This window comes from Pseudopipra pipra, chromosome 6 (genome assembly GCF_036250125.1).
Source record: "Pseudopipra pipra isolate bDixPip1 chromosome 6, bDixPip1.hap1, whole genome shotgun sequence".
Classification (NCBI taxonomy): domain Eukaryota; kingdom Metazoa; phylum Chordata; class Aves; order Passeriformes; family Pipridae; genus Pseudopipra; species Pseudopipra pipra.
In genome coordinates, this window is record NC_087554.1 from 64,845,812 (window position 1) to 64,868,442 (window position 22,631).

Sequence of the window (22,631 nt, forward strand, 5' to 3'; positions counted from 1 at the left end):
TTCTCACTTGATTTAACAGAAAGATTAAGAGCACACTAACTCAGGAGAGCTGCCAAGAAGTCTGAAGATCAACTCTTTAAAAAAAGTAAATGATGGATAATAAGTCCCATGAAATCTGAACTCCACAGGTATTATACATATATTCCACTCAATCTCTCCAGTATATAAAATTTACTTTTGAAATCTCCCATTGCTATGAGATTAACCCACGATAATACAACAAAGTCTTTGTTGATCAACAGAAACCTCAGTTTTAAAAACAAAACTTGAACTGATTTTACTAAGTTAAAGAACCTTACAAAAAAACCCACGCTTTTTTTTTTTAAATTGCCTCAGTCAAAAAGATATTTCAAAACAAAAATTACAATTTAATTCAGGCATGAGAAAAATACCTTACAGGTATTACTTAATAACAAGGCAGTGACAACGTACAGGAGTGTTTGATCTCTTTCAAAGTTAAGGACCTCGAGAACAATCTCCCCACAGCAGTGACAGTGACACTTTATGGAGATCCTGAGGTGACTTTGGGGTTTTGTCACTGGGAGAGAAAAAGGGGTGTCTCCAGCATTACCTGGCAGTAGGCATGATTCCCAAGGGCTTTGTGGGCTTCATCAATAACCAAACATTTAATGTCCCCAGCGGGACAGGTGCCACGAGAAAGGTCATTGACCATTATCTGAGGGGTAAGGAAAAGGACTCTCTTGGTATTCCACAGTTCCCGGCGGCCCAGAGCTTGGGTTCCTCCTGGAAATAAAGGAAATAACATCAGGGAGCTGTTCTGCTCAGAGTAAAACACAGCCCATGAGCTGAGAGTGATGGCAGAAGCCAGCAGGGCTGGCAGACACAGGGAACCCCAGACTGGTTTGGGTTGGAAGGGACCTTAAAAACCATCTTATTCCAAACACTGCCACGGGCAGGGACACCTTCCACCAGCCCAGGTTGCTCCAACCTGGCCTTGGACACTCCCAGGGATCCAGGGGCAGCCACAGCTTCTCTGGGCAGCCTGGGACAGGGCCTCCCCACCCTCATTGAATACAACAACGAGGATGAATTTATTGCACTAAAACACTAAATCCAGAACGACGGAAATGAAGGCTGGGAAGCTCAAGATGCCCCACAGCTGCCCACAGCCCTAAACCTCACCTACAGCATCTCCGGGAAAGGTTTGTGCCTAAAAACAGCTTAAGGCCATTGCTGCAGTGAGCAATAAGCTGCAGCTCGGGGGGGTCTGCAAAAACTTTATTAAAATGGGGAAGAAGGAAAAAGAGGGGGAAAGGGAAAGGGGGAGAGGGAGGGGAAGGGATAAACGGGAATGTGGGAAGGGCAAAGGAAGCGGGGGTGGGAAAGGACAAAAGGAAGGGGGAAAGAGGAGGGGAAAAGCAAAAAAAAAAAAAAACAAACAGGAAAAAAGAGCCATTATTCTTTGGCTTAAGCTTCACGCAGAGCAATTGCGTGTGAACACCCGCAGGCTGCGACCCATAGGGCTGCACCGCAGCGCTCCACCACCCTTTACACGGGTGACCTGGGGCTTTAACTACTGCAAAACCAACGGTTTACCCTTTCGAACATCTCTTTATTCCACCCCTCCGCTGCTCCTCTTCACACTCTGCCCTCCGGGACATCGCCGCAGCCCGTACCTGTCATCTCCGCCATGTCCCGCGCCGGGATGCCCATGACTCGGGCACACGCCTCCATCTGCTGAGCCACCAGCGGCTTGGTCGGGGCGAGGAACAGCACCTTCCCGGAGGGGAACCAGCGGTAGAAGTTATACATGACCACGGCGGCCACGAAGGTCTTGCCCAGCCCCGTGGGCAGGCACACGAGGGTGTTGGCCAGCAGCGCGGCGCCCGCCATGCGCTCCTGGTACGGCCGCACCGGCAGGTTGGTGGGGTAGATCCAGATGGATCCCGCCGCCTCGCTGAAACCCTCCACGGGCACGGGGTCCGCCGCGGCGGCGGCTGCCAGCAGCAAGTCATCATCGCTGTCGTTATCCGCGCCCTCCTCTTCGGTTTTACCCTCAGGCGCCCGCCAGACCTGAGGCAAAGTGCGCTGCCGCCCGCTGCTCATCCTCCCTCAGGGAACGGCGCGCCCGCCGCCATTTTGTCGCTTCCTCAACGCCGCCGCTTGAAAACGCCGCCGAGGACGAAGGGGAGGGACGGGAGGCGGCCGAGCCGCCTCCCGTCCCTCCCCTTCGCCCTCGGCGGGTTCCTGGCCCGCCCTTTCCCCTTCGGGCGCCGCCAAGCCTGAGGTAAATCCCGCTGCTCCTCCCGCTTCTCTTCTCCCTTTAGGGCGTTCCCCCACTTCCCTGAGGCGGCGCCATTTTGTCCCTCCCTCAGCGCGGCCGCCTCAAACCACCTCAGGAGCCTCCGCCCGAGGGCCTAGGGGAGGGTCTGGAGGCGCCTCCCGGCCCTCCCCTTCCCCCTGGGCGTTTATCCCGGCTCTCCCCTCCTCCCTCCTGAGTCTCTTCCCAGCCCTCCTCTTCGGAGGAGGAGTAGGAGGCGGGTGGGAAAATGGCGGCGGCCGCGGGTCCGGCGCAGCCCTGGAGCGCGGAGGAGCTGCGGAGCGAGGCGCTGGCCAAGAAGGAGATCATCAAATTCCTGCAGGAGCACGCGGCGCAGGCGGTGAGTTCGCGGGGAAGTCTGAATAGTTTGGAGCGCGCGTGCGGTGCGTTTTTGGAGCGGGTGTTTTCACGGCTCGCACTCGCGTGTCTGGCAGTTCCTGGCGGAGCACAAGCTGCTGGGGCAGGTGAAGAACGTGGCGAAGACGGCGAATAAGGAGCAGCTCATCGCGGCTTACACGCAGCTTTTCCACACGCAGGTGAGGGGACGAGGAGGGGGGAACGGAGCTGGGGGGGGGTGGGTGGTCCTGTGGGGGTTGATGGTTGATGGATGTGGCTCTTCATCCTCAGCGGTTCAAGGGCACGGACGGCGCGGAGAAGGCGGCGGAGAAGGCGAAGCCGGCCAAGGCGGAGGAGGCCAAGGGGAAGGCGGTGAAGGCTGAGGAGGCTGTGGAGGAGGTTTGTGCGACACTCCCACCTCGTGTTTGTCGTGTGGGAAACCAAATTAACCAGGTCCCCTGTCTCAGGATGAGGGTTAGGTTGGGTATCAGGGAAAGGTTCTTCCCCCAGAGGGTGGTGGGGCACTGAACAGGCTCCCCAGGGCAGTGGGCACGGCCCTAAGGTGGCCAGAGCTCCAGGAGGGTTTGGATGATCCTCTCAGGCACACGGTGTGACTCTTGGGGTGTCCAGGGATTGGACTGGATGATCCTTGTGGATCCCTTCCAACCCAGGATTCTGCAAAGACCTGGTTACAGCAAGAACTCTGGTGTTTGCACCCTGCCTTAACCTTAATCTGCTGCATTTTCCCCATACATTCCAGCCCTGCAGTTACCCACGAACACGCCCTTCCCTAACAGTGCATGTCTTTTCAATGCCTTAAACTAAGTGCTTGTTCTCTCTCAAACATAGTTGATCTGAAGCTATTTAACCCACCAGTCACAACGCTTATTTTTACAACCTCAGGGGCCACCAAAGTATACAAAATCCATTTTAAAGAAGGGCGATAAAACCAACTTCCCGAAGAAAGGAGACACTGTGCACTGCTGGTACACGGGAAAGCTGCAGGACGGGACCGTCTTCGATACCAATATTCAATCAAGTAAGGTCATACACAGATGGGTGCACAGAGAAACCGTTTGGGGTTTGCTGCAGGCACTCTAGAGTGCATTAACTGGGCTCCTGGAGCAGATCTGGGCAGGTGTTTGCCTCTGGAAGTGTCCCTGTGGGATTCCTGACAAACTGCTTTGTTGTTGAGCTGCTGGGATGTCCCTGAGCCCCCTCCCGGATCCTGATTTTCCATGAGGTAAGGCAGGGCAGTATTTTAGGAGCGGCTGGTGTCAAGTGACACTGCTGCATCCTGCCAGCCCTCCCTTCTGGCATTCTCCAGGCCTGGGAATGTGAAAAGCAGGGAGTTAATCAGGGCTGAAAATACTTGAGGGCTGAGATGGAGCTTTCCTCTCCTATGGAACTCGAGCACCAGCAGTGTCCTGAGTTTCTCTAAATAAACATCTCAGTGTCCTTCTCTAGTAAATCCTTAAACATGGAGGCACTGGAATGAGAGGGATTTGAGTACTCTGGTGTTTTTGTGACAGATCAGAGGGGTTAGGAGTATGAAATGCTGCAGTACTAGAAAGGCTTTTCCAGAGTGTGTCCCACACTCAGAGGAACAGTATTCCAGAGTCACTGGAATGCTGTCTGGGACTTCTTGTACTTGTTTTATGTTCCCTTTTGACTTCTGGTTCCTGAATGTGTTTGTGACTTGTACTGTCACCTTTATTAATTCAGAAATGAGTCTTTGGGGTTTGAAAGATGCTCATCAGCTTTAGCTCTTGGTGCAGCTTGAACAGTGAACGATGGCTTTGGTGCACAGCACTGAATATTAAAATAATATTATAATGTTATAATAACATAAACACTAAAAAATAATACAATAAAATGATAAGAATGTATATTTATTTCTCATATGTATTTGTAATTGTAGACAGCAGTGTGGTGTGTGCTGGAGTGATGTTAAAGCAAAGCAACACCAAACTCTCTTCCAGGCTCAAAGAAGAAAAAAGCAGCCAAGCCCTTGAGTTTCAAGGTTGGCGTAGGAAAAGTGATCCGAGGTGTAAGTACAGCATTGACAGCTCCCTCAGAATTCCAAAGGAGTTTCCTTCCCTGGGATTTATGACCGGGGTGCAGTTTTTGAGCTGCTGTTCTGTTCCTCGTGGAGGTAAAAATGCAGCTTGCAAGGGTTTACACGGGCAGGATGTCCCATTATCCGGTGTCATTCCCCTGGGGAGCAGTGTGGAAAACACTCTGTGTTCCCTGGGACAAGCCCAGCCTCCTGCTCCTGTCAGTCTGCTCTGAGGCTGCCGGGATCCCTCTCCTCCTGTCCCTGTTCCCTGGGAGCAGAGCCCGACCCCCCCGGCTCCCCCCTCCTGTCAGGGGGTTGCAGAGCCAGAAGGTCCCCCCTGAGCCCCCTTTTCTCCAGGCTGAGCAGGAAAAAGGCCTTGCTGAGGGCCGGGCCTGGCCCTGGGAAGGGGGCAGATCCCTGGGCAGTGTCCCTGGGCAGTGCCCAGCGCTGCAGGAGCTGCAGCTGTCCAGGTCTATCCGTGTGTCCCTGAGCCTCTCCCTGAGCTGGGATCTGGCACTGCAGGAGCCGCTCGTGGGGACACGGGGAAGGGAGTGAGTGCTGGGGAGGGACAGGCACTACTGACTCCGGGTCTGGAACAGCCTGGAACGAGCACGGATCCACTGCTCCAGGGAGGCTGGGCTGCCCCGTCCCTGGCACTGTGCGAGGCCAGGCTGGACCGGGCTTGGAGCAGCCTGGGCTCGTGGAGGTGTGGGATTGGTGGGAATCCCTAGGAGCACATGGAAAGGCTGGGAAGTGCAGCTGTTGTGACACCCTGCTGTGCTGTCCTTGCAGTGGGATGAAGCCCTGCTGACCATGAGCAAAGGAGAGAAGGCCCAGCTGGAAATCGAGCCCGAGTGGGCCTACGGGAAGAAGGGGCAGCCCGATGCCAAGTATCCTTGTACAGAAACCTGGGAATGCTGGGTGGGGTGAAGTGCTGGGACAGGGATGTAATGGGGGGGTTCACTCATTACAGCAGGCTCAGAATATTCCCACTTGAGGAAATTCAGTGCACTTGGAGGGTGGGTAGGATTGTCCTTTTGTTTGGAACTAAACCTTGTGCAGGGAGAACTTGCTGCTGTTTTCCACCTGCATTTTTAGTCCAGCTGAGCTTCCAAATGCTTATTACTGACAGGGATACAAAGCAGTGGAGTAGGGAAGCAGGAGGAGTGACCTGTAGGGTAACAGCAGTTAAATTTGGTTCTGGTTCTGGGATACAACTGGAGTACGGGATGGAGGGGGGATCCTGCAGTGTTTTACACATTCATGTTCTTTTTTCCCAGTGCTTTGGGAAGAAGAGGTGGTTCCCTGGTGCTGGAATCCTGTAATCCCAAGGGCTGCCTGGACACTGTTCTCCCCTGTAGCACAGCAGGACAGACTCCCAAACCTGGAGACCAGGCTTAGGGAATGAGGAGCAGGGTGTGTTAGTGGAGGTGCATCCATGGAGCTGGCCCTGCGTGTCCCTGACAGCTGGTGCTGGGCAGCAGTGCAGGATCCAGCCCAGTGCTGGATCCAGGATGTCCCAAGGTCAGTGACACCACAGGGACACAGGAGAGTCCCTGCCCAGGGAGGGATGGGGAGCTGGAGGATTTGGGGTGTTTTAGGCTTCCTTAACGTGCCCCCCCAGGATTCCCCCGAACGCAAAGCTCTTCTTTGAAGTGGAGCTGGTGGACATCGAGTGAGGAGTGAATTCCCCTTGCTGCTGGAACCCAGGGACTGGTGTTGGGGATCCAGTTCCAGCCTGGCCCTGTGGAAAGGGAGCGCTGTCCCTGCCCCTCTGTACAGTGACACCACTAAACCAGTTTGTACCCTCGGTGCCGTCCCTTCTTTGTGTCTGAGGTCCCCCACCCTCCCCTGGCGGGGCTGCAGGGCCACAGGGATCCTGTGGAATTCCACAGCATTCACACTCCTCTTCGGAGGTATCAATACCAGTGTCAGGCACTCTGCTCCCAGAGATCCAGGCGTTCCCAGGGCATCCCTGTGCCACAGCCCTTCCTGGGAACACCACGTGTTCCTACTCCCGGCTCGACCACCAAGGCAATCCAAGAAGGCTCAGAGCACGGCTGAATTCCTTGCTTTTATTACAAAAATGGGAATGATCACTTTGATCAAAATGAAAAAAGTTTTGCTCACACCGTGTACATGAAAAACTCCAAATACAAAAACCATCCCAAACACAGTTTGTGCTTTTTAGAAAAGAACCAAGGGGGTTTTGCCCCACGGGTGAATTCCTGACCCCACAGCTCTGCCAAGGCCTCCAGCCCCGCTCCGGGGTCAATCCCAGCACAGTGCCCGGCTTGGGAAAGCTGTGGTGGCAGCTGGGGTGGGAGCAGGACGGCCTTGGCTCCAGCTCTGGGGCAAAACCAACCCAAAGGGCCCCAGCTTCACCCACCCAATCTATGGAATCGTGGGACCGACAGGAATTCCTGCGAAAGCTCCATAAATTAGTGCAGGGAATTAAAAAAACGCATTTATGGTAAATGAGAATTGTACAGAGACCATTTATCGGTTACCAGCACACAACTCTTCACACGTACCCCGTGAGCAGCAGCTCGGGTCACATGCAGAGGACCCGCAGCAGGTGGCACAACAGTTCTTTCACAGCCCAAAGTTAGAAAAATATATCTTTTTTTATTCCATCTCTGTCGATGTGCAGCACAGTGAACAGGCTCAGGTGGTGTGGTAATACTGTCCGTAGTTCCAGGCGTTCTGGTAGTTGTACTGCAAACACAGCGGGAGGGGCTCAGCCAGTGTCCCTGAGCCAGCACAGACCACCCCACACAGCTCCCACTGCTCCCAGCTGGGCACGGCACCCTTGGCAAGGAGGGACAATGCCCCGCTCCCCCAGGAGGGGTCTGTCTGCTTCCTGGAGCAGGATGTGGAAGGCAGGGATATGTGATCACAGTGATCATGGAATAGCCTGAGCTGGAAGGGACCCCCAAGGACCATCCAGTCCAACCCCTGGCCCTGCCCAGGGCACCCCAACAATCCCCCCCTGTGCCCCAGAGGATCATCCAAACCCTCCTGGAGCTCTGGCAGCCTTGGGGCCGTGCCCACTGCCCTGGGGAGCCTGGGCAGTGCCAACCACCCTCGGGGGGAAGAACCTTTCCCTGAGATCCAACCTGACCCTGCCCTGGCACAGCTCCAAGTCTGCCATTCCTGCAGTTCTGTGTGTGAACATTTGGGGCATTTTTCCCGCCCAGTACTGGACAGTTTCCCAGCTGGATGAGACTGGGAAGAGCACTGAACCTCAATGGGATTTAGGCATCCAATCCATTCCCAAACCACAGCTACCCCAGGGGCTGGTGGTTTGTGCCTCAGCTCCATCCCTGCTCTGCCCAGCTCTGCCCAGTCTAAACACCAGTTTTCACTAAACCACTTCAACACAACTTCCATGGATCTAAAAGACACGTGGATGTGGCACGTGGGGACATGGGTTAGTGGTGGCCGTGGCAGTGCTGGGGGTGGTTGGCCCAACCTCAACCACTCTATTCCAAACTGCCACACCACGGAGGAACAGCGAGCTCCATGTGCCCCCGGGCTGGCCCTGCCCTGCCCTGGCAGCACCCCCGGTTACCTGGTACCAGGCGTTGTAGTTGTAGGCAGCCTGGTTCACCTGCATGTCCCCGTCCATCAGCTGCGCCGACGCCAGGGCCGGGTCCTCCGTCAGCATCTTCTTCTCGTCCGGCTCCTCGGAGCTGGGGGGAAAACAGCTTGGAATTGGCATCCTGGATAAACTCTGGGCAAGTCTCCGGGTGAGAAGTGTTAGATCTCGTTAAACAGCATTTCCCAGCTGGGCACCCTGTCCCAGCAGGGAATGGGATTGTTTAGGGAAGGGCAGTGGTGCCTCAGAACAGCCGGGGTTTAAACTGTTCTGGTTCCCCCACTGAGACAGCAATGCAGGTTTCTGCTCAGAGACCCAGTTATTTACCAGCCCTGTTTAGCTCTCCTGTGAAATACAACTCAAAAAGTTATTTTCCAGTAAATGTTTCCATCCCTGGAAGTGTCCAAGGCCAGGCTGGATGGGGCTTGGAGCAACCTGGGCTATGGAAGGTGTCCCTGCCCATGGCAGGGGGTGGCACTGGATGGGCTTTAAGGTCCCTTCCCACCCAACCCACTCCATGATTCTGTGAATATTTAATCCAGCAGTACAGCTCTAATTAGTGCACACTTTAAATGATTTTAAAAAGTGATTTTGTTCCTGCGCCAGTGGGGTTAAAGCCTCAAAATACCTGTATATCCATTCAGAGACTAAATAACCCCCCAGTGTCTGAGGCTGTTCTCTGGACTCTTCCAGAGCACTCCCACATTGCTGTGTCCCAGCTGCAGCCCGGGGGGTGTGTGTGTGTGTCCCAGGGGTGTCACAGTGTGTGTGTGTGCCCCAGGGAGTGTCCCCAGGGGTGTCACAGTCTGTGTATTGTCCCCAGAGGTGTCACAGTGTGTCCCCAGGGACGTCACAGTGTGTGTATGTGTGTGTCCCCGGGGGTGTCACAGTATGTGTGTATTCATGTGTGTGTGTGTGTATTTCCCCAGGGCTGTCCCAGTGTGTCCCCAGGGCTGTCCCAGTGTGTCCTGTCCCCAGGGCTGTCCCAGTGTGTCCCCAGGGCTGTCCCAGTGTGCTCCCAGGAGTGTGTCCTGTCCCCAGGGCTGTCCCAGTGTGTCCCCAGGGCTGTCCCAGTGTGTCCTGTCCCCAGGGCTGTCCCAGTGTGTCCCCAGGGCTGTCCCAGTGTGCTCCCAGGAGTGTGTCCTGTCCCCAGGGCTGTCCTCCCTACCCGTTCTCCGCCCGTCTCTTCAGCGTCTCCTGCTCCTTCAGCAGTGCCTGGTGTTCATCATAAGCATCCAGGAGCCTGGGGGGACAGGGGGATCAAACCCTGCTCACCACTGTCATCACAGCATTTCCCACCCCTGAGCAATCAGCTTAAAATCTCTGCTTCGAACTGCAGAAGTACAACATTCTAAACCAAACCCCACCACAAATTTCAAGGAGTGATCCACCACGAGAGGGGAAAGCCAAAAGGCTCAGTTTGATTCCACAGCAGCTCAAATTCCCAACTTGCTCAACGTTCCTCACACTTGATGCAGTTTTTATGAAGTTCCTTTATAGAGGAGTTTTCCAGAAGTTACTTGTGATTCTGCTGCTCCTTCAGTGCCTGCTCACGATCCACAGCAGGACTGAGATTTGGGAATCAACACTTCAACACCAGAAATTAGTATTGTGCAAAACTATTCCAATCCCAAAGCAGCACCTGCAGCCTTTTGCCCATCCAGGATGGGAAGAACAAGTATGTTCAGTGCTGCACAAAACAGTCCTGGCTAAAATTCCCACAAATAGTCAGATACCCTCTCCTCTGGTGCATCCAGATTTCCCCACAAAACCTGCTGCTTCTGTCAATACTGCTCTGGGTGAAAACAGTGTCTCGTGCTCATTCTGTGCTCTGGGGTTATTTGGGAGCTGCAAAGCTCACTGGGTCTGGCCTGTCCCGGATCCCAAACCTGCAGTGAGGGGCTGCCATGCAGAGGCAGCAGGATTTAAGGACAGATGCTGTTAAAAACATACAGAGCAGTAAAACTTAACTCATGGTTAGTCCTGACGAGTTACTGAGCTGCAAAATGTAAATAAAAACAGGAGCTTGTTTTACAGAGGAAAAAGTATATGTAGTGTTGATTTAAAAACATGCATTGCTGGTGTATCCTCCCACATAAGTGTAAATAGGGCTGAACATGGAAAAATCCCACCAGGGCAGTTTTGGAAACCTCAAGCAGCAGCTCCCAGGGAAGAGTCTGAAATGACACTTGTGTCACAGACATGTCACCTCCTCTTTGGGGAGCACCTGCCTTCACAGGGCTTAGCAAGGGGAAACTACAGTAAGACCTGACAGGCAGTAAGACTTTGCTCTGTGAGGTGTTGAGCATATCAGAAAAGAAGGGATAATTTTCTGAAAAGAGATTCCTGTTTAAAAATCTATTCCTATTCAAAAATCTATTCCTATTTAAAACCTGGAATTTGGTTTAGAAAAGCCACTGTTCCCTAGCCAAGAGCACAAAGGAAACCATTTAAGAGATGCCACCAAGCCACCCCTGCCCAACTCCTCCCAGCACTGTCTCAGCGACCCCACTGCACACAGCACATCTTACTTGTTCACATCAGACCCAAAATCTTCCAGGAACTCCACTTTTCTCTGGGAGAAGGTGATCCTCATTTTGATAGACAAGGCTCCATGGACAGCCTTGTCAAAGCAGCTCAGGATGTTCTCCTCGTTCTGCTTCAGGTCCCCACTGTACTCCATCTCCAGCAGGTTCAGGTACAGTTTGGTGTTTTCCTGTGCAAAGGGCGTGTCAGAAGGTGCACCCCTGGCCCAGCAGCTATTCCACACTCAGTGTGTGTCACCAGTCACACACCACAACACCCACAGCACAAATACACACAATGACAGGCACCAAAGAGCTTTCCCTTCCCCTTGGGCTGGTTTGTGTCACAGACAACCAGAGGTGATCTACAGCACAAACCCAGGGCTGGCACTTTGCTCACAGCACCTGCAGTGCCAGGTATTCCTGTGCTCACACAAACCCACCCCCCAGTACTGCCCACAGCAATCCTGTTCACCCTGAGAGGTGAACACACTGACAGCAGCTAAGATTCTAAGGAGGATGAAGGGATGAAGCACACTGTGCTTCTGATGAGAGAAAAGAGTGCAAACTTCAGATTTGGGAACGTGGCAACATCAGTTTAGAGGGACTGTTGTCTCCATGCAGTAATGGGACATTACATACAGTTACAACTCCTGTCATCACCATTGCCATGATTTTAAAACACGGTTCAGAAGGAGAGAAAAGCAGCGGGGTGGGTTGGGGTTTTGGTACGACAGCGAGAGGGAACACATACTTTGTCAAGTTCTATGGCTTCTGACAGCACTTTTCTTGCCTTTGGCAGGTTCTTCTGCACTTTGAAGAGGTGCCTGGCCAGTTTGATGGCATAGAAGGAGGCCTCAGTGATGGACTTGGCGTTCCTGACCGCGTCCTCCAGCAGGAGCTCGGCCTCCTCCATGTTGCCGTGCCTGCGCTCCAAGCTCACCCTGCGCAGGCGGATCATGGCCAGCCCCAGGATACACTCCTCAAAGGTCTTCAGGATCCTCCTGGCCTCCTCAATGTTGCCTGCAACACCAGCAGAGATGGTTTCAGACACGAGAGACCCAAGAGGCTGCCAGAAGCAGCCCCCCCTGCCCAGGCTGAGGCTGCCCTTACCCTGCTGCTCCTCGAAGGCCGCCCACAGCATGTGCACCATGGGCTTCTTGGGCAGGTGGATGGTGCAGGCCCTGCTGTACACGTGCCTCACGCCCTCAATGCTGTGGTTCTCCATGTATTTGGCATACTAGAGTTGGAAACAGAGCAGAGACAGCCCAATTTAAAGCTTGCATTTGCCTCTAAAAACATGCCAGAACGATAAAATTCTTTTGTTTAAACCCATTCAGCACCTTTATGGAACCACTAGACTAGTTTCTGTAAGGAAGGACGTAGAGAGGCAACGCAGTTGGCAAATGCAGCAGTCAAATCTGGTTGCAAGCAGACCATCTCCTAATGCAACAGATATAGTTATAGATGAACAACGTTCCACAGGGTACAAGGGTTAGTCACCAGGTCAGGTGTGCACTCAGGACAGCTGTGAGCTGCTTCCCTTACCTTGATCCAGAAGTCCTCATAGAGGGCACATGAAATGACACATCTCTCAAAGAGGACCACGACTCGCTCGTGAGTGCCATTCTCTATCTCAAACTCTAAGTACTCTTTCCAGTTTTTCAGCTGAATTTTCTCCAGAGGTTTTACATGAAAGTAAGGCCTCTTGATCTGCAAGAGTCACAGGACCAACAGGTGACTTAGGGACACACACCAGGGCACTCACACAACCGACAGCCACACAGCACTCAACCAACACCAGTCAATGACCAGGGCTCCGGTGACACCCCACCAGCTGCTCACACCAGGGTCACCCCAGCATAGACCCAGGGATTCACTGACAGGGACAGCCCACTGGAACACTGCTTTCCTAGAAAGCTTTTGGAGTGGCAGGGTTTACAGGTGCTGGGAAAGAACCCCAAGTGGGTAATCCCTTGCCAACCTGTAACCGTGACATTATAAACAACAGTGAATATTCTCCATGGCCACCCATACAAGTAAAGCACTGTCACACATCCAGCCCACAAATCAAACTCAAAACCAGGCTGAGAATCATGACAAGAAATGACAGAGCACTGAACTGAACTTCCCATTCAACATTTACATCCAGCTGGTTACGCCAAGTCCATGAGTTTGGCAAGATCATGTTGTCACTGATGGCTACAACGGTGGGACAGAGCAATTTAAACAGACAATTTAAACACTGCTCTGCTTGAATTTAAATGGCTTTGTCTGGCACCCTGCCAGAGATCCTTGGCTCTTCCTCACCATCTCTTATTTCACCTGGTTATGTCTCTCCTGTACTGCAATCTCCTCCCAGATCCAAACCCCCACAAATGGATGAAGGACTTACAATAACCAAGGAGAAACATCGAGTTCTTCAGGGCCACCTGAAATTTAAAGCCAATCCCCCCTTCCTGCTCCTCGCTGACCTTTGCTACAGAACCCAACACTCTCTTGCCATTTTGACCAGCTCACAGGCACCTTGTTCCTGCTAAATAAAACAGGTCTGAGCTGTCCCCAAACCTTTGGTGACATCTCTGCTCACCCACCTCACTTCTGTCCTTTAGAGACACGCTGAGCTTTCCATTTCCAACTCCCCACAGACACAGTACATCAGTGCTGCAGAGCAGATGCTCTCTTGGTAGGGGAGCACTGCCTGTGGCCAGGAGCAAGAGGACACCCAGCTTCTCACACGTTTCCTGCCCAAAGCCCACAGTTTCAGCTTTCTCCCAGGTTCCACAAATTGGTAGCTCAAGGTTCCCCAAGGCAGGAACCTCAGGACACGCTCTGCCTGCTCTGCTCCCCTCTGCCACAGGGAACTGGCACACAAGTCACTGGTGATGGGATCCCTACTGTGGTTTGGACTTCCTGGGGCTGATGAGGCATCTGGCCCAGCCCAACCAAGGGCAATAAAGCACCCACCACTTCTGACATCACCTGACACATTAGGGAGTCTCTGTAAATCTGTCCCAACTGAGTAACACAATGTGCTCTTTAAAAGAGAAAGTAAATTTAAAACAAGAACCATGTTTGTCAGGAAGAACATAAAGACTGAGGATGAAAACCTCGGGTTGTTTTTTTCAAATGTAATCCAGCTTAAATCTAAAAAGTTGTATATTTGCTGTGATGAAATGATTAGTTTAATTAATTATTTTTAATACATTACATGTAAGAAGTACATGTTGAGATGGCTACTGCTGGAAAACAAAAGTTGCCTGATTTCAGGGTTAAGTGTGTAATGTTAAAACACAAACCCATACAAATTCCATTCTCCTTTTAGCACAGGCTTACCTTTCAATTGGAATCACTTCATCCCCTTATGACTGTGCAACACCCCAGAAGAATGAGGCAGCACTAACTCTCAGGATTTACAGGTTCAGTAAACAATACTCCACATTGCCTCTTTCCAAACACCACATAAGGTTTCTAAATCAGCTGACAGCTGCCTCTTCACAGGAGAAGTGGCAGAGAAGTGAAACTCTGTTCCAGCTGAGTCTGTTCAAAGCCTCCCAGCAGTTGAAGCTAAGGCCCAACTGTTGCACACAATTCCCAGCTCCCAGTCTCGTGTCCAAACCTCTTGCTCACGTTGGCTCACAAACCCCAACTTACCGCTTCCTCAAACGTCCACCTCTTACTGACTTCATGTTCATTGTGGTTAAAGATCTCCTGGTGGATCTCAATGATTCTGTGCCTCATGTTCTCTATCTCAGTGACCAGCTAGAACAGAATTGTTAAGAATGTGACACAGGCAGACACAGTATCCCCTTTGTAAGTGCACTGTGTGTCAGCGGTGTGCAGCAATCCGCCCAGACCCATGAAATGTTGCCCTGAGCAGCCAGGGAAGGGCTGGGATAATGCCTGATGGAGCCTTGGCCCTTGGCACACACAACTAAATTGGTTTTCTATCTAATGCTAAAGCTGATCTGAGATTAAAGACGAATTTGGATGCAAGTCAACCTTGGATTCAGCATGTCTGTGTTTTCCCATCAGCAGTTCCTGCAGACAGCTCCAGGCCTTCATGTGCCTGTGACAGCCCTGACCCTGCCCAGACCACTGCTGAGCTTTCTCAGACCCCAGATCCCAATCTGTTAACCTGTAACAACTAACATTCATCCCTCAAGTTCTGGGCATCACCCCTTTCCTTTCCTATCTCCACTCCTTCAACACCCATGGCCCTGTTAGCAGTCGAGCTGGAGGGCATGGTGTGCAGGGGATGTCCCAGTGGAGCTGAGGCAGTGCTCTGTGTGCCAGCCCTAGGGATACCCAGCAGAGCTGAGGCAGTGCTCTGTGTGCCAGCCCCAGGGACATCCAGCAGAGCTGAGGCAGTGCCCCGTGTGCCAGCCCCGGGGTGCTGAGGCAGTGCCCCGTGTGCCAGCCCAGCAGAGCTGAGGCAGTGCCCCGTGTGCCAGCCCCGGGGTGCTGAGGCAGTGCCCTGTGTGCCAGCCCAGCAGAGCTGAGGCAGTGCCCCGTGTGCCAGCCCCGGGGAGCCTAGCAGAGCTGAGGCAGTGCCCCGTGTGGCAGCCCCGCAGAGCCTAGCAGAGCTGAGGCAGTGCCCCGTGTGCCAGCCCCGGGGAGCCTAGCAGAGCTGAGGCAGTGCCCCGTGTGGCAGCCCCACAGAGCCCAGCAGAGCTGAGGCAGTGCCCCGTGTGCAGTGTTACCTTGGCGGGGTCGGTGATGTCCTCGGTGCCGCAGGGCAGCTCCTCGGCGGGCTGTTCCTCCCCGCTGTGCCCGTTGGCCGCCGCCAGCTCCCGCCGCAGCTGCACAAACTGCTCCGTGGTCAGGAAGTCCCGGGGAAGGTTGTTCTGGATGTGCTCTTTAAACCTAAGGGCAGCCACAAACGAGTCAGCACCAATCTGGAGTTCGTGGTGCCACGCTCTGCCCGACCGGGGCACAGCAATAAATCCCAGGGGGGCTCTGCTCTGTGGCTCCAGAGCAACACCAGGAGTGCCCCTGCTGCCAACTCATACACCAAACACAACTGTCACCACCCATCAACCACAAAGGGGCCAGGCTGCAAAGACAAACAGCAGCTGGGGCACTTGGAAAGCCCTTGCCATGGAAAACAGACAGCAAAGGACAAGAAAGCTCTGTAGAAATAACAGGTAAGACTGTGTGTAATTTAACTGAGGTTGCTGGTTCCCCGCTCACCTCTCCCTACTAAAGCAGAATTCCACTATTTCAAACTCCACCAGTATTTCTCTTTGGTCAATTTAATTAATGTTTCACCACACGTGGGCATTGCATGAGGAATTAAAGCTCAAAACCACTTATTCTGATTTCTCAAAGACTTCCTCTCTTCTTCCTCACAATTCGAAGGCCTGTCTTTATTCCACAGCAGAACCTGTGAATTTACCTGAAACCAAATTCCTAAATGTGCATCAGTATTTTAAACCAATCAGTCCAACTGAGTACATCAGTAACTAACTGCATAAAGCTGAGTAACCTTTCCAAGTTCTCGTGCTGAGTGAACACTCCCAGCTCTCAGAGCCAGGTTAAGGTGTGCTTAGGAAATCCCTGGCATTAACTGAGCCTTTGTTTCCCCTTTACCTCTGGAAGTGGTGACTGTAGAGCTGCGTGGGGATTCCCAGGATGCGGTCATAGATGGAGGTAACTTCCCTTAGGTTTCCCTGGTCATTTTCCCAGTTTATATACATTTCCCAGAGTCTGTCAGAACGGAAATCTGTCCCAGCAGCCAGGACTGCATGTTCATAGGCTCTGGAAAAGGAAACCACTTGTTTCTGGATGCGGTGACAGAACAAAGAAGGAAAGTTCTGGCTCTTACTAAATGAGTATCCTCACTTACTTGAAAATACACTTGTATTAATAATTTAAGTTCTTCCAAGTATTTTCCAGCTATCTGTAGCAAAGTCTCTAAAGAGTGGGAAAGCTCACACTCATTTTTTTCCCTCCAGAACTACCACAACAGCACAAGTAAAGGCAATGGCAGAAGCCACTTGCAGGAACACGAGGTATTAGGAAAATTCACAATCTTTACCACTTCTCTCTTGTGCAGACTCTAAACCCACTACTGCAGCAGTTTAACACCCAAAAGCTGTGCAGCAACCCTGCAGCTTGGTTCAGTTCCAGCTCAAGTAAGGTTTCTGATCAAACCTTAGCCCAGACTCTTACTCTAACCAGCACCTCTGCCAGCCACAGCACTCAGACACATCCCAGCCACTGAAAACCTCCAAGGAATTAAATTCCAAAAATCTAATGGGTTCCAGTGCTGCACCAAGTATTTCTGAACATCTAGTCTGAAGCTCTCAAGCCACAACTTTTGCCCCTTGTACCACACTGTGCTGTCTCCCCCTTCTTAAGGAATTTGGCTCCATCATCTCCTGACAGTCCTCAAGGTACCACCAGGCTGTTGTTAGTTTTCCCCTTATCTAAATACATTAATCTGCTCCCAGTGGTGTGTAACTGTGGATCTCAGCCTGCTCCCAACTCACCCCCGGATGGTACTGTTAGTTTCGGGATCGGCAGGGTCCAAGGTCTCCTTTAGGAAATTTATATAATGTATCCATAGATCAACACTAAGAGGAATTGCCTGAAGCCCTCGGCGATACACCTATGAAGAGAACATGAGCTGTACTTCAAATCCTTAGTGGTGTCCTAAGAGAGAGGCAACACTGTGTTATCCGGTGAACCTTAGAAATACTAATTACTGGAATTTTGTTTAAATAATCTACCATTACCATTCGGGTGGAGGTTGGATAGAACATGGCAATGTTCTGATCTCCACGTGCAGAGTCTTGATCTTCAAAGCGCAGCGGTCCCTGCATTCTGACCAGGTTGTGTGGGCAGGCTTTGGGGTACAGACCATAGGGCACAGACCCATTAGAGCATCATTGACAGCGTCTGACCAAAAATGCAATAAGACGGAGCAATTGTGACCAGCAAACCAACTATATTGCTTTGAAAATGAGTAACAAACGGAAGTGACAGAAAAGCCCTGCCCTACTTGTTAAGCTGCAGTGTAATACAGAGGCTTGCACTGCAAAGCTTGACAAACTGTAGAGGTTTAACGCACCTGCCAACAAAGAGAGAGAACATTAGCTCCGGATGGCACAGTGTGACACGGGCACACACGGGGCAGGCACGGGCAGCCCGGTGCCAGGCTGGCAGGACTGGCAGGCCCTACGTGGTGCTGCCCTACGTACCTCGTCAGACTGCTTCACGTTGTCGTGCCGCTTCTCCAGGTCCGCGTACTTCTTCCAGTACCCGTAGCAGTACGGGTAGTGCGTGAAGAACCGGTCAAAGGCCTTCCTGGCCGCCGGCAGGTGGTTCTGTGGGGAAGGCACAGGGACAGCCATCAGCCCTTCCTCCCAGCACCCCTGCCCGTTATTTACACAGCAATTATTAACACTGCCCTAAAACAACGCTCGTGGTTTGTGACCTCTGCTGACATCGAGCAACCTGGGCTATGGAAGGTGTCCCTGCCAAGGCAGGGGGTGGAACAAGAGGGGTTTAAGGTCCCTTCCCACCCAAACCAGGCTGGGATTTTACAGTTCTATGGCAACGCTGGCAAGGGCAGCTGTCTTAAGGCAGCATCCGTGACAGCCTGGTGTCCAGCTCTGCATTTGCCACTGGAAGCCCATGACTTGTTTTAGTTTGGTTTCTTTATTTTTGGAAGGCTGAGGAGAAAGGGGCAGGTACTAACCTCCTGCTCTACATACTGCAGTAGATATACCCATCCTGTGAAATCCTGGGGATTGTCGTCTACTACTTTCCAGAACTTGTCAAAATCCGGAGGGAAGCCGGCCTCAATGTCCGTGGTCTGTAAGCTCTCAATGTTTGGAATCTCGCTCTCCTGCGTGCTCTCCTCGTGGAGGTCGGGGGAGCTGTCCGGGGACTGCTCCATCTCGGTGACACTCATGATCTCGGTGCTGAAGTCCATGTGCTGCTCCTGGGCCATGGGCTCGGCGCCGGGCTCGGGGCCATCACTGCTCACTGTGGGCTGCTCCTCCTCCGTGCCCTCGGCGCTCTCCATGGCGCAGGGGGTGCTACCAGAGCCTGTGCAAAGCAAACAGCTCAGCACTCCTGGAGCGAGGACTCGCCCAGAGCTGGCTGGCAGTGAGCAGCTCAGAGCCTCCCAAGCGCTCCAGGCACCCTGTACTGCACCACAACCCTCATCACAGCCCTTCGGGCACCAGCCTTATTCACCACTAAGGAAATGTTAGTAGCGGTCAGATTTGTACATCTGCTCATGCAAATTGGTGTGGGTTTTCTAAAAAACTATCACAGGGGGCTATTGAGGTGTAAAAGTGAATCATTACAGTTTTCCTGTAGGAGTCCAGTGGAAGTTTATTCTAAATAATTATGTTCAAATCCCATAGAATCATTCAGGTTGAAAAAGCCCTCTGAGACCATAAAATCCAAGTTACCCCTGCCAAGGCCACCACTAACCCATGTCCCTAAATTCATTCAGTTCTCCTACTTCGTACAAATCAGTAATTTCTTTGCAAAATAAACAGGTGGTAAAATGTATCTTCAGTGCTTGGCTTAAGTGATGACTTTGCAAAGACAAGAATTACTGTCAGCACCAGACTCAGTTCCCCTTGGTGAAGTCCAAACGAGCCAACCAGCACCAGAGGGCCACAGAAATGCTCAGGCTGTCCCTGACACACAGCCCCTTGATCCCACCCACACCCAGTGCCAGGCACTTCCTCCCACCCCTTGGGACAGACTCCTTCTTCCTCCAGTCCCTCAGGACAGACTCCTCCTTCCTCCCACTCCTGCCTTTGATCTCCCTGCCAGGAGCCACTGCCCAGCCCTGCCCTCCTGCAGCAGTGCCAGGCCAGCCTGACCTGGCTGTGTGCCTGCCTGCCTCGGCTGATCCAGCCTGCCCGCCTGGAGCTGGAGTTGGGGGCACTCAGCCCAGCCCTCTCCGTGCCCACCATGGCTAATGGATCCCAGGGAACAACAACATCCAGGGCACAACAGCCCAGAGCTGGGAGTGCAGCTGGGATAAGGACAGTGGGAGCCTGACACCCCCAAACACACTGCACCACTCCTGTTCCTTTGCTTTCCTCGGAGGAGGCGGCAAATACATTTTGCATTTAAAGGAGAAAAGAGAAGTCTCCATCCCATGTCTCTCCAGAGCTCTTTCCTAATTCCTGTTCCAGAGAACAGGCAGACCACTGCTTTCACTTCAACAAACACATTGATAAACCACCAGTGAAACAGCGGGAGGGAAATCCTTTACAGAAAGGAAAAATCTCTCTCCCTTATCTTCGGCAGCTCCAACATCTGGGATGACAGTTCATGTTTTCCCAGGAGTTCACCAAGCCAAGCAACTCCGGCACAATGTTAAAGGCTCCGTGTGGTGTACTCTGCTATTTTCTAATAACTAGTTTCTCAAAGTATTTCTGTTCTCCATTGGATACATCAGGTGGGAACCATGGGCTTGGAGCAACCTGGGATAGGGGAAGGTGTCCCTGCCCACGGCAGGGAGTGGAATGGGATAAACTTCAAGGTCCCTTCCACCCAAACCATTCTGGGATTCTATTATTTTGACAATGAACAACATTTCTAAGTTAATACATTACATATCAGAGCAGTATCTGTGCCTTTACCAGTGCAACATGCACAGAGCTGAATCACTCGAACAGCCACTGCTGTTCAGAGCTTACCTGGGAAGGGTCATAAAATCGAGGGTAAGAGGAGGGTGTGACACAAACAGCAGCCTCAGCACTTGGAAACACAGTTTAGAGGATGTTTACAGCTCTAAAACTTGAGGTAACTACTGACAGAGGTAACTAGTGACAGGATGAGAGGAAACGGCCCCATGCTGTGCCAGGGGAGATTTAGGTTGGATATTAGGAGACATTTTTTCATGGAAAGGGTGGTCAGGTGTTGGAACAGGCTGCCCAGGGCAGGGGTGATTCCCATCCCTGGAGGGATTTCAAAGCCCTGTGGATGTGGCACCTGGGGACACAGTGGCCTTGGCAGTGCTGGGGGATGGCTGGACTTGGTGACCAACCTTCACGATTCCATGATTCTAGGAACAAATGCAAGAGTTTTTAACATGGAATAATACAGGGCCTAAACTTATTCTGATGTGTAACAGATGTCTTCCCCCTCCAGCTGATTCAGAAGATGTATTCCAGCTTAAAAAACCAATCCACATATCGTCAGATTAGGAGGGTTAAAAAGGAAGAGGGAGAAGCAGCACTGGATCACCACACGTGGTCTGAGCTGCACACGAGGTTACAAACTGACTCCAAGTCTGCCTGACAGCTGTTCCAGTCCCGTCCCTGGAGCTGGGGCCTATCCCAAAAATCCACGGTTTGAACCAGCCAACAGGACAGGCCATGCCCGGGCCACCAACTGCTCCAGCCCGGGGAGCTCCGTGGGTGGGCACAGGGCGGGGGCACACCAGGGAAACCTAATTCCAGGGGTTTTTTTACCTTAATTCCAGGGTGTCTCACCCTAATTCCGGGCTTTTACCGTAATTCCAGGAGTTTTTACACCACTCAGGCTAAATAACCGAACTGGCATATCAGACACCTACACACACCGGTGTTAAATAATTCATATCAGCATGTTTCATTGACCCTGTTTCCAGCAAAGGACTATTGTACGCAGAACTGCCGCTTATAAACGGGAATGAACCAACGGGAAACAGGCAGGAAAAGCCGAAAGGGGCAGGAGCGGGAACGCGGAGCCTCATCTGAGCTCTGCCCGTCCCCGGCGCTGATAAGGCGCTGCTGGAACCACCCGGGGCAGGGCCGGGAGTGCCCGGACCCGCGCGGCCGTGCCAGGACCGGGTTTGAATCACGGAATCCCAAAGCCACTGAGGCTGGAAAAGCCCTCCCAGCCCATGGATCCCCCTGTGCCCGATGCCCACCTTGTCCCCCAGCCCAGAGCACTGAGTGCCACGGCCAGGCCTTCCTGGGACACCTCCAGGGCTGGGCACTCCAAACCTCCCTGGGCAGCCCCTGCCAAGGCCTCACCACCCTTCCCACGGATAAATCCCCCCGATGTCCCTCCTGGCGCGGTTGGGGCCGTTCCCTCCCGCCCTCGGCCCCTCCGGGCCCGAACGAGCGATAACGTCACACACCCGAGCGGGGCCGGCACCGCGCGGCGGCTCCTCCAGCGCAGCGAGCAGGGACACGGGGGCACACCAGGGACACACCCCACGACAGGGTTCCCCCTAAGGCGGACCCGAGGCCCGGTCGCGGCCGCGGGAGGCGGCGGGGCCCACAAGGCGCATGGCTCGGCCCGGCCCCCGCCCCCCCCCCGGCCCGGCTCTCTACGGCCCGGCTGTCTCCGGCCCGCCAGCCCGCGGTCTCTCCCGCCCAGCCCCTCGCCCAGCCCCTCGCCCAGCCCCGCTCCCAGCCCCCCCCAGCCCCGCTCCCCTCACCCCGCTCCCCTCACCCCTCTCCCCCAGCCCCGCTCCCTCAGCGGTACCTGCCGGCGCCTCCGCAGCCGCCGCCGGGCCTCGCGCACCGCGCACGCGCACAGCGCCCCGCGCGCGCGCACCGCCCGCCTCCAGCCGCGCCTGCGCACCAACCGCTACCGCCCCACACACACCCCCCCCGCCTCAGCGCCTTCCCGCCAAATGGCGCCGCTCCCCTCAGGAGCCGGGACGTGGAACCGGACGGAAATTAAACACATCCCTGTAGGGAAATAAATACAGCGCTGTACCGAAACACACCACAGAGTCAGAGAATAGTCAAGGATGCAAGAGACCCTTAGGATCATTCAGCTTAACCCTCCCCTTAGTATCGAGACCGTAATCCTGAAACCAGCCCCAAACACCTCCGGGATGGGAACTCCACC

The 22,631-nt window shown here is 53.2% G+C and overlaps 3 protein-coding genes and 1 non-coding gene across 15 annotated transcripts in view; 1 reads left to right on the top strand and 3 right to left on the bottom strand.

The window, feature by feature from the left end:
- Positions 1-2,139, bottom strand: part of FANCM (FA complementation group M) — a 52,472-nt gene extending 50,333 nt beyond the window's left edge. For all 9 annotated transcript variants that reach the window (XR_010431603.1, XR_010431602.1, XM_064659705.1 and 6 more), the window contains exons 1-2: positions 1,638-2,139; positions 572-744 (exon numbers count right to left, since the gene is read on the bottom strand). Coding sequence is in view for 7 of the 9 variants with exons in the window: in XM_064659705.1 (XP_064515775.1) it covers positions 572-744; positions 1,638-2,067 (603 nt within the window). In the remaining 2 variants the exon portion in view is untranslated. The remainder of the gene's footprint in view (positions 1-571; positions 745-1,637) is intronic.
- A 95-nt stretch (positions 2,140-2,234) lies between these two features.
- FKBP3 (FKBP prolyl isomerase 3) lies at positions 2,235-6,486 on the top strand. The gene is made up of 7 exons (XM_064659730.1): positions 2,235-2,621; positions 2,716-2,817; positions 2,909-3,016; positions 3,521-3,656; positions 4,600-4,667; positions 5,469-5,566; positions 6,301-6,486. Exons 1-7 carry the CDS (start codon positions 2,511-2,513, stop codon positions 6,353-6,355), a joined length of 678 nt encoding a protein of 225 aa, XP_064515800.1. The 5' UTR covers positions 2,235-2,510; the 3' UTR covers positions 6,356-6,486.
- A 251-nt stretch (positions 6,487-6,737) lies between these two features.
- PRPF39 (pre-mRNA processing factor 39) lies at positions 6,738-22,306 on the bottom strand. Of its 4 annotated transcripts, none has more exons than XM_064659728.1 (14): positions 22,260-22,306; positions 18,508-18,860; positions 18,008-18,133; positions 17,297-17,415; positions 16,395-16,562; positions 15,506-15,668; positions 14,457-14,564; positions 12,351-12,515; positions 11,916-12,042; positions 11,557-11,825; positions 10,809-10,993; positions 9,446-9,520; positions 8,251-8,371; positions 6,738-7,394 (listed from the first exon to the last, which is right to left on the bottom strand). In XM_064659728.1, the coding sequence occupies exons 2-14, from the start codon at positions 18,835-18,837 to the stop codon at positions 7,344-7,346; spliced, it is 2,007 nt and encodes a 668-aa protein (XP_064515798.1). In that variant the 5' UTR covers positions 18,838-18,860; positions 22,260-22,306; the 3' UTR covers positions 6,738-7,343. The 4 variants fall into 4 exon arrangements, with proteins under 4 accessions (XP_064515798.1, XP_064515797.1, XP_064515796.1 ...); XM_064659727.1 differs by lacking the exon at positions 22,260-22,306 and adding an exon at positions 21,910-21,999; XM_064659726.1 differs by lacking the exons at positions 18,508-18,860; positions 22,260-22,306 and adding an exon at positions 17,543-17,705 and having other exon boundaries at positions 18,008-18,125.
- LOC135416829 (small nucleolar RNA SNORD127) lies at positions 11,388-11,473 on the bottom strand. Its single transcript, XR_010431766.1, has one exon. It is a non-coding gene; the product is annotated as a small nucleolar RNA SNORD127 (small nucleolar RNA).
- Positions 22,307-22,631: the final 325 nt, after the last annotated feature.

Bases quoted from the DNA above. Each gene is read 5' to 3' on its own strand.
- FKBP3 (XM_064659730.1), top strand. From the start codon at position 2,511: ATGGCGGCGGCCGCGGGTCCGGCGCAGCCCTGGAGCGCGGAGGAGCTG. The intron at 3,017-3,520 runs GTTTGTGCGACA...TTACAACCTCAG, and splicing joins CTGAGGAGGCTGTGGAGGAG to GGGCCACCAAAGTATACAAA. The intron at 4,668-5,468 runs GTAAGTACAGCA...CTGTCCTTGCAG, and splicing joins TAGGAAAAGTGATCCGAGGT to TGGGATGAAGCCCTGCTGAC.
- PRPF39 (XM_064659728.1), bottom strand. From the start codon at position 18,837: ATGGAGAGCGCCGAGGGCACGGAGGAGGAGCAGCCCACAGTGAGCAGT. The intron at 18,134-18,507 runs GTTAGTACCTGC...CCTTCCCCACAG, and splicing joins TGCAGTATGTAGAGCAGGAG to AACCACCTGCCGGCGGCCAG. The intron at 15,669-16,394 runs GTAAAGGGGAAA...GGCTGCCCTTAG, and splicing joins TACAGTCACCACTTCCAGAG to GTTTAAAGAGCACATCCAGA.